The following is a 13976-nucleotide window of genomic DNA, read 5'->3' on the forward strand; positions in this document are numbered from 1 at the left end:
GGGCTAATAAATGGGGGTTTAAATTATCTGTATCAAAAACGCAGGTCATTTGTTTTTCAAGGCGGCTCAAAAGCATACCCCTCTTTTTGAAATTATATGGGAATCCTCTGGAGCAAGTAAAATTTATAAGGTTTCTTGGAGTTTGGTTCGATGAAAAACTTACATGGAAAATTCATCTGGATAAAATTAAGGACAAGTGTAAAAATATTATTAATATTCTTCGGTGTTTATCAGGACGGGAGTGGGGAGCTAGTAGGGCATCCCTACAGAGTATATACTGGGCACTCATGAGATCTGTCTTTGATTATGGATGCATTGCCTATATGTCAGCAGCAGAAACAAACCTCAAACAATTAGATGTACTGCAAGCTCAAGCCCTAAGAATTTGCAGTGGATCATTTAAATCATCGCCGGTATCATCTATGCAGGTGGAGATGGGAGAAATGCCTTTAGGTATAAGACGAATTAAGTTAATGTTGGCATATTGGGTTAATCTCCAGGGACAAAGTGTTTCACATCCTGTCAAAAGTGTACTGACAGACTGTTGGGAACATAATGAAACAAATTTTATGAGTTTTGGGTGGACAGGTGATGCAAAGGCGAGGAATATAGGACTAAGTCAAGTACAGTACAGCAACACAGTCTCAATATCCCCCATCCCTCCCTGGATATTCCCCTTACCAACCGTTGACCTCAGTATACAACAGGAAATAAAGGATCAATCCAAACAACTTCCAGTGTGGTATATAGTACGGAATTATATTGAGAGGCATTTCCAAGATTCAGTGTTTCTATTTACGGATGGATCAAAAGACCCGAAGACAGGATATGCCGGTGCAGCCGTGTATATTCCAATGAATGATTCTTACATTAAGAAAAGAGTTTCCAATCATTTATCAGTTTATGCTACAGAACTATTGGCAATTTTAATGGCCCTGCAGTGGACAGAAGAAAAGCGAATGGATAACATAGTTATTGCATCTGATAGCTACTTAGCACTGGAAAGCATAAAATCTGGAAGATCATATTTTAGGATGGATATAATTAATGAAATATTCCATAAATTGTATAATATAAAGCTTATGGGTATATCAATTCAATTTATTTGGGTTCCTGCTCATGTTGGTGTAGTAGGAAATGAGAGGGTGGATGCTCTGGCTAAACAATTTTTAAAATTGAAGCAGATAGATTTACAAGTTCCATTAAGTAAAGTAGAAGCTAAAGTGTTCATTAGGAAATATGCACAGTCGGTATGGCAGTTACACTGGGATGGTATTGAAACAGGAAGACACTTATATAATATTCAACAACAAGTTGGTGCTGGGAGAAAAGAGAGCAGGAACAGAAATGAAGAGAATATTATAACCCGTCTGAGAATAGGTCACACAGGATTGAATAGTACACTGTTTAAAATTGGCAAGCACCCAACTGGGGAATGTAATCACTGTAGTCAGCAAGAGACAGTTGAACATGTAATACTTCACTGCAGGGAATACAACAATGAAAGACGTCATTTTATTCAGTCACTAATTAAAGCTGAGCATAAAGATTTTTTTATAATAGGTATACTAAAAGAAAAAGCTATATATGATAATATTATTAAGTTTATTAATGAAACGAAATTAAGTAAAAGAATTTAGATTTTTTTTTTTTGAATTTTCATACATATATCGTAGTATGTTAATCCTATAAGCATGTATCCTGTCCACACTCCAGTCCAGTCAGTGGCGGTAATGCACCTACAAGTTGGTTTGCCAACCGCCATTAAACACCAAAGAAGAAGAAGAAGAAAGAAGAAGTAGTTTGTCGTCCGGTCTTGCCAATGTGTACATGTTTGTTTCTACCCTCCCATTGTGGATTTACCTGCTTTGGACTTTTCCTGTGGATTATATTAAAGACTTTATCTTTGACTTTCATCTTCATTCGCCCCTTCCTTGCATGATACGTGACAGAAGACTGGACCTTTAAAACAGTTAAAAAGATTAAACTGCAGCAAGATCCGCTGCCCTAGCCTGCAAGGATCTTCCGTTTGTGGAGTTTGCCCCGGGAATTCTGCAGCCTTGCCACGGCGACGCCGTTGGACGATGCCACCATCAATTCTCTGTTCTGGATCGGGGGCAATTACCATCGCTCCATGGACCTCCCAGACACCTCTGGACTGAGCTGGAGGGAAGGTATCCTTCGTCTTCAGAACTGCTCAGCTGTCAAGCCTGCCGGCCGATCAGCACCCAGAGCCCAGCCAACCCACACCCCAACTCGCAGAGCCAGAGCCCGAGCCCACCGCGGACAGAGAGCCAGAGCCGAGAGCGACAAAACCATCGCCAAGGGGAGCGACAGCGCAGAAGATCGCTACGGATCTTCGGATCGCTACGGATCCACCGCCCACTTCACTGCCACTGAGGGTGAGCAATGTCGGGATCTGGAGCATTTAGATATTGAACTGGATTTGATTGATTTCTCTGAGGATATATATGTGGAACTTCCTGCCTGCCCTGAACAATCTGCCTGCCTGGATTTCCCACCCACACTCTCTCTGTTATCTCCTCCCATCGTCCCTGCTGCTTCAGTCCCACCACCGCTGTCCCCTGACAGCCCCGCTGCTCACCCTCAGCCCACCATCTGTGCGGTGGGCTCGCCGCGGGTCTGCCAGTCCCCATCGGCATCATGGGTGGAGGATCCCTCGTCTCCGCCTCCAGCCTCCGAGTCCTGGACTCCGCCTCTCCGACCCAGCGGATCCACCCCGGCTCTCAGCTCCCCCGTCTCCACCATTGCCCATTGGCCCAGCAGCTCCACCGGGCTCCCTCGTCCCTCCGGCTCCGACTTGGTCGGTCATCATCCCGCCATCGCCTCAGGACTCCACTCCTCCAGCTACAGTCTAACTACTAAGCTTCTGCACTGATTTGGAAGCATCAGCCTTTGTGTAAAGACAGACAAGTCTGTAAAAATCCATTTTGTTGTAATTTTATTGGAAAAATTCAGAACACAGGTAAAACCTCGAGAAAAATCAGTATGGAAAAGTCCTTCATCTTAACATGTTAGTACATTGGGCCCTATTTTTATGGACTTTTATTTCAGAGCGCAGGCAGCTTTTGTTTTAGTTTGTGTAATCAAAATGAAGGGCAAAAGCTGAACATTAGGTTTGTAACTGAATCTGTAAACTTTAAAACTTGATCTTTGTATTTTATCAAAGCAAGCAACTGTTTGGTTACCAACATTCTTCAAAAAATCTAATTTTGTGTACAGCAGAAAAAGAGACTTCATACAGGTTTGGAACAAATTGAGGGTGAGCAAATAATTACTTTTTTTTGGGGGGTTTTCATCGACACATTGATGCCAATAAAGTCTTTATTTTTGAGTGCACTACATGAGTCTGTCCACCAGAGTGAGTTTGTAACACACAGAGAGTGCCTTTGTCTGAAGTTCTGTAGCCAAATCTGCTCCTGGAGATCTAGTGCAGAGTTTATAAACACATCTAACCTGGACATTCAGGTTTACTGGAACATTACAAGCAGGTGTGTTGGAGCAGAGTTTAGCTGAACTCTACAAAAAGGTAAGGTGCAGGATTGGCTATCCCTGGTGAATACTCATATTTAGCACTGAATTTATCAATAAAATGTGTTAAATCATGAGTTTGATACCAAATATATACTGTTAGACTATACACTGTTAATACCATATATCAAACTCCTAATCAATTTACTTTTGATTCAGAGCAATAGAGAAAATCATAAGTCGTAACTAGTTCTATAAATGACTAGCAAAGTAGTGTGAAATTCCTCCACTGACTTTGTTTTCAGAGTTCAGTGCTGTGACTGGTGTGATTTCTCATTTCAATGTCTACTGTCAGGTACAGTAATAGTGAGGAAAAAAAAAATAAAAAAGAGATAATAAAGCAACTCTACAGATGAGCACATTTTCTGTTCCTTTAGTTTTTTTTTTCCTCATAGCTAATTGTCTAATATAAGTTTCCTTTTATTTCTATAAAAATAAATGTACACAAGATTGTGGCCAATATGTAGAAAAGTAAAAACATTAAGTGGAAATTCCTAGCAGTCAAGTAATGAATCCGTATGTTTCTTTCTTTTCTCTTTTTTTTTTTTAAACAGCATTTTCATAGCTCCAGTGTAAATGTCAGACTTCTCTCTAGTGTCTAGAGAGATGCCTGACGTCTCCAATCATTTTTGCCTGACGTCTCCAATCATTTAGTCCAGTTAAACCCCATCACTCCACAATCCACTGCAATCTCACATTCAGTTTTGAGTGTAAATGAGCACATCTCAAATCCAATTAACAACCTACATGGTATTATGTCTTAATTTGTCACTGCAGTTTTACTTTAAATGCATTAAAATGCATCATTTCAGTGAGGATTTATTAGACAAGAAGATAACTATAAACACTTTATTTTACTAACATATCTTACATGACTTGCACATCTTTGTAAATGTCTATTTAAACATATATTTAATTACTGTATTTCTTGTATAGTTGTTGAATTTTATTATATTTTTAAATGACTTATACTATACTGTACTATACTACTTTTACTTGTATATAATTAAAGTGTTATTGATAAATGAGACCCATTTTCCTTTGATTGCAGTGTTGTTATTGGATCATCATTTGTAAAACAATAAACACAGTAAACTATTGTTCCTTAAGTAAATTCATCTAAAAGCAGAATCAGATTTAACTGTGATTTTCTGCTGTTACAATCAGTTTAACTGGTAAGATCCTCAGAGGGGAAGTTGTGCAGTGATTATATAAGAATGGAAAGACAGTTTCTGTGAAGGCTGTTGTGAATGTACACAGACAGATGTTAGTTAGAGGATCAGAGAACGACACCTTTCCTCTGTCATAGTCCAGATGAACTCTCACACGCTGCAGCTTCTCTTTAACAGTCAAGTCAGTCAAGCATTGATCTGGAGATTTTGAGCTGTATTTGCTGTTCATGTACCGCACAAGCCAGACATTAGTGTCAAAGAAAACATCTCCCTTCCTTTGGTTTGATGCTGTGGTTATTCCAACAATCCAGAATGTATTGTCTCCAACCTCCAAATCCCAGCAGTGTGTTCCTGAGTTAAAGCCCTCAGAACCCAGAACACATAGAAACCAGTCAAACCTCTCTGGATTTTTAGGAACATCTTGATATACATTACTGTTTGATATACTGGTCAGATCAGTAGAGAGTGTGAGTTTAGGATGTGCTGTGTTTGGATCTAGAGTCAATGGAGCTGCAAAGAGAATAAAATCAGATTAGAAAATGAAAAATTATGGTATTAGAAATGTAAATCTAATTACATAAACATACACCATAAGGAACAGACTAGTAGGAATAGTGTTCTGTAGACATTAGTTTGCTGTGTGCAGGGATGAGCAGTATTTTAAATACCTTTGACATTTTTGGAAAAAGTCAAATGTATTTTGTATTTAAATATATTTAATCTTAGTATGTTTGTATTTAGTACTTTTGTATACTAGTTGATACAGTAAATCAGCAGTCTAATAAAGATGTTGATTGGCAAAAATTATTTTATGTATTTTGAAAATACAAAAATATTAAGATTAAATGTATTTAAATACAAAAGAGGTTTTTGTATTTCAAATACATGTATTTGAAATACTGCCCATCCCTGGCTGTATGATCTTATGAAATTCAAATTCATCTCAACTTTATAGTGATTATTAAATGTATTTTTTTATCTGTCTGTCTTTGTTTATATCTGAACTATTTAATCTTTTGTGTCTACTGATCTCAAATCTGCTGGAGACTCACTGTGTTGGACAGTTTCCTGCATCTTCTTCCAGACTCTGAACGGCAGGTTACTCAAGTAATGCGACACATGAATCAAAGCTCCAGAACTCATCTGTGGATCCGGCTGTGAGATCTGGACTCTGGACGAACATTCAGGAGTCAGAACTGCAGTGGATTTGAGTTCAGATTCACTGAGAGAAAAAAACACAAGCAGATCAACTTACCTTCCCATCGTGACGTTAAAGTTCTGGAAAATATGGAGTTTGAAAATCATGTTAATATCTCACCAAACACGAATAACAGTATTTTGAAACAATTTAAGAGTTTGATCATTGTTTGGTAACTGGCAAGTTGTTTTGTTCACAAACAATGAAGCCAAACTCAGTTGTCACCTTCAGAAAGCAGACATCATTGGCTTTCATCATCTCCTCAGTGTCTTTGATTGTGTGTGAAAGAGCTGAGATGTGTCTGTTCATCTCCTCCAGCTTCTCCTTCATCATCCGGTTCTTCTGCTCCTCTTCCTCTCTCAGTGCAGTGATTGTAGCTTCTTCTTCATCTCTGAGAAACTGATGAAGCTTCTCAAACTCCTCTTTAATCTGACGCTCTGTGTGCTCAGCTTGAGACTGAAATCACATCACATTCACTTCAGTCAGATCTGCATTAACACTCACTCCACTAATGTCCATCATAAACTCTGTGAATGTTTGACTCTTTACTCGATATCCTCACCTTGATGTGTTGAACTGTTTTATTACACTCTGTTTTCATTTCTTCTGCATGTTTGAGCTTGTTTTGTAGGGATGTCAGTGCTGTATTCAGTTCCTTCTACAAGTTAAGATGAAAAATCTGAGACAAAACTTATGTAAGAGGTTTAGTATGTCTGGAAGTTTTTATAGTTATTGTTAATTGTATGTTGTATGTTCATTCTAAAGAAACTGTCCCATTTGTTCCTGAAATTTGCAGGTCATAAATAGTTTTGTTATTTAACTAAAGGATGAACATTCTCTTGTACACACAACTGATCTATTGCAAATATTATTAGCAAAGCACTGTGCTTAGCATATGAAATGAAAGAAATTTGTCTCACCTTATGAGATGAAAGCACTTCACTGATGGGTCTGAATGTGTGATTGACGTGTTTCTCTGAGTCTCTGCACACTAAACACACAGACTGTTTGTCCTCCAGACAGAAGAGTTTGAGTTTCTCACTGTGTAAACTGCAGATCTCCTCAGATCCTGATGAACGTCTCTCATTTTGCTCCTTTAAAAATGAATGACATAAGTTTTTTAACGCTAGATTGTGTAGAGGCTTCTCTTTTGAGGATCTTCTCCTGCAGACAGGACACTCCTGAGTTTTCTTGGTCTTCCAGAACTGTTGAAGACACTCTTTACAAATACTGTGACTACAGGACAGAAGAACAGGATCCTTGAAGATTTCACAGCACACGGGACAAGAAAGATCTTCAACAGATTTTGAATCCATTTCCTCTTTTTGTAAAAGCTGCAACGATCTACAATTTACTTTCACTTTCTGAATTTTGGTTTGAAAAGTAAATAACTTACAATTACAATCAAAATCTCTTCTGTTTAATACACTTCTCCAAAATCCTCATTTATAGTGTCCTGCTCTGATCTCCACAACACTCTTTTTAGCTTTCAGTATAATATGTAAGAGAGAAATCACAAGACTAGTCACTTCCTGGTAAAGGTTAAAGGTTGTGAGAGGGTGGAGTTTCTGATGAGCTGAATGTATATTTTATTTAACCCTTTTGTGATTTCATCTCACAGACTCAATCTGAAATGAAAAAAAAAAAAAAAAAGAATTAAACTAAAGACATTATACAGAAAATATGTTAGAATTAAATCATATATAATACTTTCAATAAAATATTTATTAATTTAGACTGAGACTGTGAATGTGTGTGTGTTTTAATGCTAGTAAAGGGAAATATACCCTGTCAGTATAGTATAGTTAGTATATACCAACATAATTACACAACAACAACAAACACTCTAATTTGTTTTCAGTGGACATTTTACCACATCTTAAATAAACACGATTGCACATTAAAAATTCTAATTTAATAATTTTAATTTGTAGCGATTTAGCTCAAAGGGAAATGTATATAAACAATTACACTTAATTATGATTAATTACAATTATTTATATACATCTCCCTTTGAGCTAAGTATGGTGGAGAATGCAGGCGGTCGTTTAAACATTATTTGCAAGCAGATTCAATATCAAACTTGTGTGTTTGTCTCATAAATTTTAATAACGTCTTAAACATGCAGCTTCTGATAACATCAGATAGACTATAGCTTGAATGTGCCCTACCACGAGCAGTAGAAACTTATTCAATGCTATAACACATCTTTAAATCGTACGATAAGAAACTAATCTGATATTAGCGAAGAAATCCTAATTTCTGTTGTTAGTAGAGCGTAAACCTTCTCAGACGAAGAAATCTCAGATTAGCAGCCCGTATAAATGGTACCAGAATGAATTAAGAAAGTCTTGTCTGACAAGGAAATTTCAGATTAGCGGCATTAAATAATCTGCATGGCGAAGAAATCCCACTTGCATTGATATTAAAACTGAGCAACGAAGAAATCTGGCTACAGTACAGTTATTCTAATGGTGATTTGAGCGATGTTCCTCATTTCTCAGAATTAAGGCCTTCTTGTAACTATCGCATATCATTGTAATCATGAAGATTATGTAAATGAATAGCGAATTAATGGTGTAATTCTATTTCAGCTAACTAGGAATTTGCCATTGTCTGTGAAGTGAATGTGCTGTTTTGATTTGTGAATGAAGTTGTATGCAAAAAGTCATAACTGACTGCATGTAAGTTTCCCATGCCTGTTTCACACCAGCGCAAGTTCTGCTCAGCTTGTTCGTTGCATCGGTCTCTTAGCAACGTCTCACCCCGGAAGTTGAGAGCAGCCTCTTCCGGTTTAATCTGATAACAGCATACACATCACAGACCCTTGTGTAAACTGAGTAGAACTGAGTGTAGCCAAAGCTAACTCTTTAGCAGCCGTACGCGCATATAAGCTAAGCCCTTTACCTCAACTGTTAGCTGTTAGCATCCGACTAACGTTTAGACATGTGTGAGTGTAAAGTGTAATGTTCAAGCCACTCCTCTCCTCTCTCGCCCCCTTTCTCTTGGTTTCACCTCCTGTTTGTGCTATCACCTTCTGTTTAGACTCAGTTAGGTTGGCCCTCCTCACATACTTAGGTTTTAACTGTGTTCATTTTATTTTGACTTTGTTCTACCTCTTTTTGGATTTTATTTCATTTATTTACCTTTGTTTAGCTTGAATGTACCAATTCACCTAAGTTGATTTTAATTAAATCACAAATTTAATTAAATCAATTCAGTTACTTTTCCTTTTAGTTTCCTAAAGCTATTAGGATATTTTCATTTTTCTTTCACCTTATTTTAGTTTATCTGACCATCACTATCTTACCTCTCGGTATAGGATTATAGCAGTTCTAGCAACTGTTGTCCCCTTAATGAACCGTACAGGTCATTAGTACACTAAGTCCTGTCTCTCCTTACTCCTTAGCAGTCGGTCCTGCTACATGAGGTACAAGTACCGTTCACCAAGCCATAGGCCCTGAGAAGACTAGAAACACTTCCTAGTGTTTCTGCTTATTTACCTTGAGATGTTCGATGCGTCCCTGCTAGCTTAGCTAACAGTCTCCCTAGATTTATGACCCTACTGCAGCATGCCTTTGAACAAGGGACAACTGCGTAGTCATATCTCCTATCTTAAACTAAATAAGGAAAGCCCTTCCTTCTCCCTCTGTCTCTGTCTGATTTTATTTCAGTTTTGTTTTATTTGATACCTTCATAGTGACCAAACCTGTGAACCATCAGTGTTTTGAGTAATAATTTGACTACAGGTAAAGCCTGGTCATTAGCTGACCCCCTGCTTACAGCCCATCAAAGTTACTCAAACAATCTCTTTGTGCTGACCTGCACAAAATTTTAGCACCCCCACCTCACTAGCTGCCCTAACCAGCTATTCACACCTTACGTGGTTTACTGAGCCGTTCCCTATACAGATAGCTAACACCTCTGTACGTACTTGCATTTGCTGTCTGCATTTCTCTCTCGTGTTCCCACAAGTGAACCAGCATGCCTCAGACATCCAGCCCTGCCACACACCAGGAACACCTCGAGACCCTGCAGAGCACTGTAATGGACATCCTTCAGCCTAAAGCAGCCAACAACCTGCAATGGCAGAGAAAGGAACAGAGGGACTGCGACACAAGTGGACACCTCACACCCAGCCTGGACAACCGGGAGCTGACCAGCATCATTTTCTCCTTAGTCCACACCCTCAAGGGCCTCAGACAGGAGGTAAATGAACTGAAACTGCAAGTCACAGAGTCCCAAAGGGAACTGACACCTTCTCAGCAAGAGAAGGAACAGGACAGGTGTGAGGAACCTGACAGAATGGCACAACAGAGGGAAATCACCAGTCTTTAGGAGGCTCTAACAGCTGCCAGACACCGAGAGCAGCTTAAAAAGACCACCAGACAAGATTTGGAAAGAGAACTGTTTCACACAAAGTCACTGTTGAAAACAGCATACATGGAACTTAATGTGAGAGACACTAGAGCTAAGGCCCTTGAAGGCTATCTGCATGCAGCCAGAACTCAAGTCCAAATCCTGACTCAGCAATTCGGCAACATTAAAGAGGAGCTTGACATGGTTCAGAGAGAACTGAAACAGTCTTACAGACTGTGCATGGACTCAAGTAAAATACACCCTGCTGCAAATCACACAGCCAGCAGTGCAAACCCCCCGTGCCCCTGTACACAGATACAAAGGGGGGGAGCCAAAACCTTCTGCTTAACACTTCACAAGTCAGTATCCAGAAAACCTCTGCAGGCGCAGAAGGAACAGAAGTAATTCAGATGAACTCTGAAGTGACACATGAAGTGATACTCAAAGAACTCAATCGAATGGCGAGAAACATCCCTGCATTCACACCAGAACTTGCAGGAGACCATGACGTCCACGCCTACCTGAGAGACATTGACTTTTTCCTTCAGTCTTGGAAATGTGTGAACTACCAAGATAGACTTTATCTGCTCTGGATCACCTCTAGCCCAGAGGTGCGACGCTTTCTGACTCGACAGCCAGGAGACATCCAATCGGACTACCAGCAGCTAAGACAAGCCATCATTAAGGAATTCTCAGACCCAGAGTCTGAACACAGACTGATCGCTGCCCTTACCACCAAACAGGGCCGGTATGAAACTCCACATGTTTACTACCACAGACTTCGATGAGCTTGCTTCGGAGGACACCAGCTTCAAGAGCCTCTTCCTCCGAAACCTGCATCCTATGATGAGTCACCATTTAGGCATTCTAGCCTGCCCTCACTCAATGCCTATTCAACAACTGCGTGACCTGACACACAAGGCCTTTAACAAGCACAAGACCTCCACCAAAGGTGTTTGTAAGACCCCACTGATTCTGAACTGCACAACCCAGAATTCAAAGCAGGCACCAGAAGGCACCCAGCATTGTCACAACAGAGGATATAACCGTCGCCATGGCAACAGACCCAGGTCCAGACCAACCACTGGGAGGAGCCATGGAAAAGGGCATCCTCAGCCTGCGAACACCACGGTATGTCCAACAGCAGTCAACCACAGTCAACCACACCCTTCACACAGGTGCTAAATGGAGGCTGCACAACAACAGCTGGACAAACCCACTGTTGAGTTACAGGAGCTGCTGACACTAGCAAAAGAGCTCCTCCAACAAACTCCACTGAGACGTACTGGAAAGGACAAACTTTGACTCCTTGTCAAACATAACACAGCATCAGACTCCTCCAGGGGAGGAGCATCCTGCAAAATCAGTCGACACCCCAGGAGCAGCCAGACAATGTTGGATAGAACAACGGGCCCACATGCCCAACAGCGAAACCTCTACCAACACAACTCAGGCAAGCTTAAGTCAGTGCTGCCACCAGAGCAAAGCAACACTGCCAACATCAAACCTTTAGTGACGTTCAAGCAGAACAGAGGGCTAACAACCACCTGCTGCATTCCTGCCATCATCACTAGGCCAGTCTGAAACTCTCTTCACACTACCATCTCCATTACGATTCCCTGCGACCCTCGGAATCACCTGCCCTCTCACAAGTGAGAGTTCAACCGGTTGTTCCAAACAATGCCTAAAGCAACCATTTGACCCAGGCCAAATCACCTCAGGACGACAGGTGACACTGCCACGACACCTGCTGCACAAGCTTAAGGACCTGCACCTTGTTACTGCCTAAACCATCACAGCACACCACCTGACAGCACCCCAAACAACTCCTAGTGGCACCAACAGCCAGAGAGCCACCGCTCTCTCCCAGCCATGAGTGACAGGTGCGTGTCTGATTGTTCTGCACCTCGGACATCGCTCGCTGTTTTCTGTTGGACAGACAACAACGTTCGAAAGGGGGGGAAGATATGTAGCGTCTGGACCAATCAGACATACATTAATTGTTACATTTAACAAATAGTCTGTAAACCCAACAAGCCAGCTATATGCTGGAGCTCTGGAGACAACCCCCCAAAGCAAATAACACCCAAAAGGGCTCAGCTGCCAGGACAACGATCTGATAAGATGTTTTATTGCCCAGAGGAATGCACATTTGCCCATGCTACATTTGCCCATAGAAAAGACACAATGCCTATAGAAATAGACTTTTTTCCTATTCATTCACAGACAAATCTTTCTTTGACCTTCCTATCACACATAGCCCAGATCATTGTGTACGGTATTACTGCATTGTATTTTCATTTTGTCTGTTGTATTTGTATTTGTCTTTCTACTGTTTTATGTATGCGTTATGATAGATGACTAGTCTTATAACCCACCTATGCCATGTTTGGTCTCTTTGAATTCGTATTTTGATTATCTAAAAGATGGTGTAAATTAGATGTTGATACCTATGCAACATATTAGTGTTTTAAGAAACCTTAGTAGTTTTGCATCAACACCCAATCGAATTACATATGCAAATTAGCATGCTCACAGACAAAGAGTCGTAAACTTTCCCTCCAAAGGTAAAAGTTACCATTGGTTCGTGGACCTCCTGGAGGCACAGCCTCCAGAGAGCTTAAAGGCATCAAACGATTGATCGCCTCTCTCTCTTCACTCTCTTCACTCGTCTGCAACATCTTCCAATTGCTGCCCGTGTGGAGCCCCAACATTCAGAGCTGTGGCTCTCGACCACAAAGAGCTAGACATTTCCACTCAACCCTGGAATTTATCTTCATGACTCGCCTCAGTCAGTCAGTGGTTCTTTTAGAACCTAAGAAGATGAGCTAGAACTCTTCAGGACTTCCCTAAGCACGTGCCAGGCCTTGCGGCCTTGTCTTTCCATTCCCCAAAGATCACAGGACTTCAGCTGGGTCCCTCTCAGCTCTTAGTTCTTCTTCACTTTTCACGTGGGAAGAAACTCCCAGTTACCATCGAGTCAGAACATCTTTGGAGTTCATCACTCTTCGGACCCAGAAGAACGTGATTGCAATTCCAAAACCACCACTGCTCCAAACCATCATGACTTTCACCTGAGACTGCATTTGGACACTTGTTCAACGACCAAGGCAATGCAAGTATCGTACACTAAACTAAACAAACAGAGGTTTAGTATAAGCTGTAGACAGCACTGATGGTTTACTGGTGGTTAACTGACTCTTTTCATAGCTTAATTTCCTTGTCTCTCTCTAACTGCTTCTCACTGACCCTTCCCCCATATGTGAGTGATTTCATGTTTGTTTGTTTGTTTGTTTAGATTAGTTATGTGTTAGTCCTTCGTTAATAAAACTCTTGTGCACAAATTACATGAGTGTTGATTCTGATTCTGCCTTGCAAATTAATGTCCCTTTATGATTCCGATTTGAGCTACATGCTCTAATGCAATGGTACTTTAAGGAAGTTATTTTCTGTGGCCAAGAAAATATAATTTCTTAGAGTTGATATAAACTGGCTGATTAAATCTCTAAACCACGTAAAAATCACATTGACCTGATTTTTGAATGTCATTTTGCAGTCTAAATTTGATGAGATAAAAGCACTGCACACTGTCACGGGGCGAGGAGAACAGAGGACTCAAATGCAGAGGGTTAGATGCAGATAGAGATTTGGCTTGATTTTCTCACAAAAGCAACTGAGCAACATTCTTTCCCAAA

At 40.4% G+C, this 13976-nt stretch overlaps 1 protein-coding gene across 2 annotated transcripts; it reads right to left on the minus strand.

Moving 5' to 3' along the window:
* Positions 1–2685: 2685 nt before the first annotated feature.
* LOC127158967 (nuclear factor 7, brain) lies at positions 2686–7435 on the minus strand. 2 transcript variants are annotated; one of them, XM_051101908.1, is made up of 7 exons: positions 6843–7424; positions 6485–6580; positions 6148–6378; positions 5980–6002; positions 5777–5895; positions 4846–5234; positions 2686–2914 (listed from the first exon to the last, which is right to left on the minus strand). In XM_051101908.1, the coding sequence occupies exons 1-7, from the start codon at positions 7236–7238 to the stop codon at positions 2876–2878; spliced, it is 1293 nt and encodes a 430-aa protein (XP_050957865.1). In that variant the 5' UTR covers positions 7239–7424; the 3' UTR covers positions 2686–2875. The 2 variants fall into 2 exon arrangements, with proteins under 2 accessions (XP_050957865.1, XP_050957863.1); XM_051101906.1 differs by lacking the exon at positions 2686–2914 and having other exon boundaries at positions 2988–5234; positions 6843–7435.
* Positions 7436–13976: the final 6541 nt, after the last annotated feature.

The sequence above is a fragment of the Labeo rohita genome, unplaced genomic scaffold (assembly GCF_022985175.1).
Source record: "Labeo rohita strain BAU-BD-2019 unplaced genomic scaffold, IGBB_LRoh.1.0 scaffold_1811, whole genome shotgun sequence".
Taxonomy (NCBI): Eukaryota; Metazoa; Chordata; class Actinopteri; order Cypriniformes; family Cyprinidae; genus Labeo; species Labeo rohita.

What these genes read in the sequence shown, in the direction of transcription:
- LOC127158967 (XM_051101906.1), bottom strand. Translation starts at nt 7,238, where the DNA reads ATGGATTCAAAATCTGTTGAAGATCTTTCTTGTCCCGTGTGCTGTGAA. An exon ending in AAGTGCTTTCATCTCATAAG is followed by an intron (nt 6,581 to 6,842) that starts GTGAGACAAATT and finishes CTTAACTTGTAG; the next exon opens with AAGGAACTGAATACAGCACT. An exon ending in GCAGGAAACTGTCCAACACA is followed by an intron (nt 5,235 to 5,776) that starts GTGAGTCTCCAG and finishes TTCTCTTTGCAG; the next exon opens with CTCCATTGACTCTAGATCCA.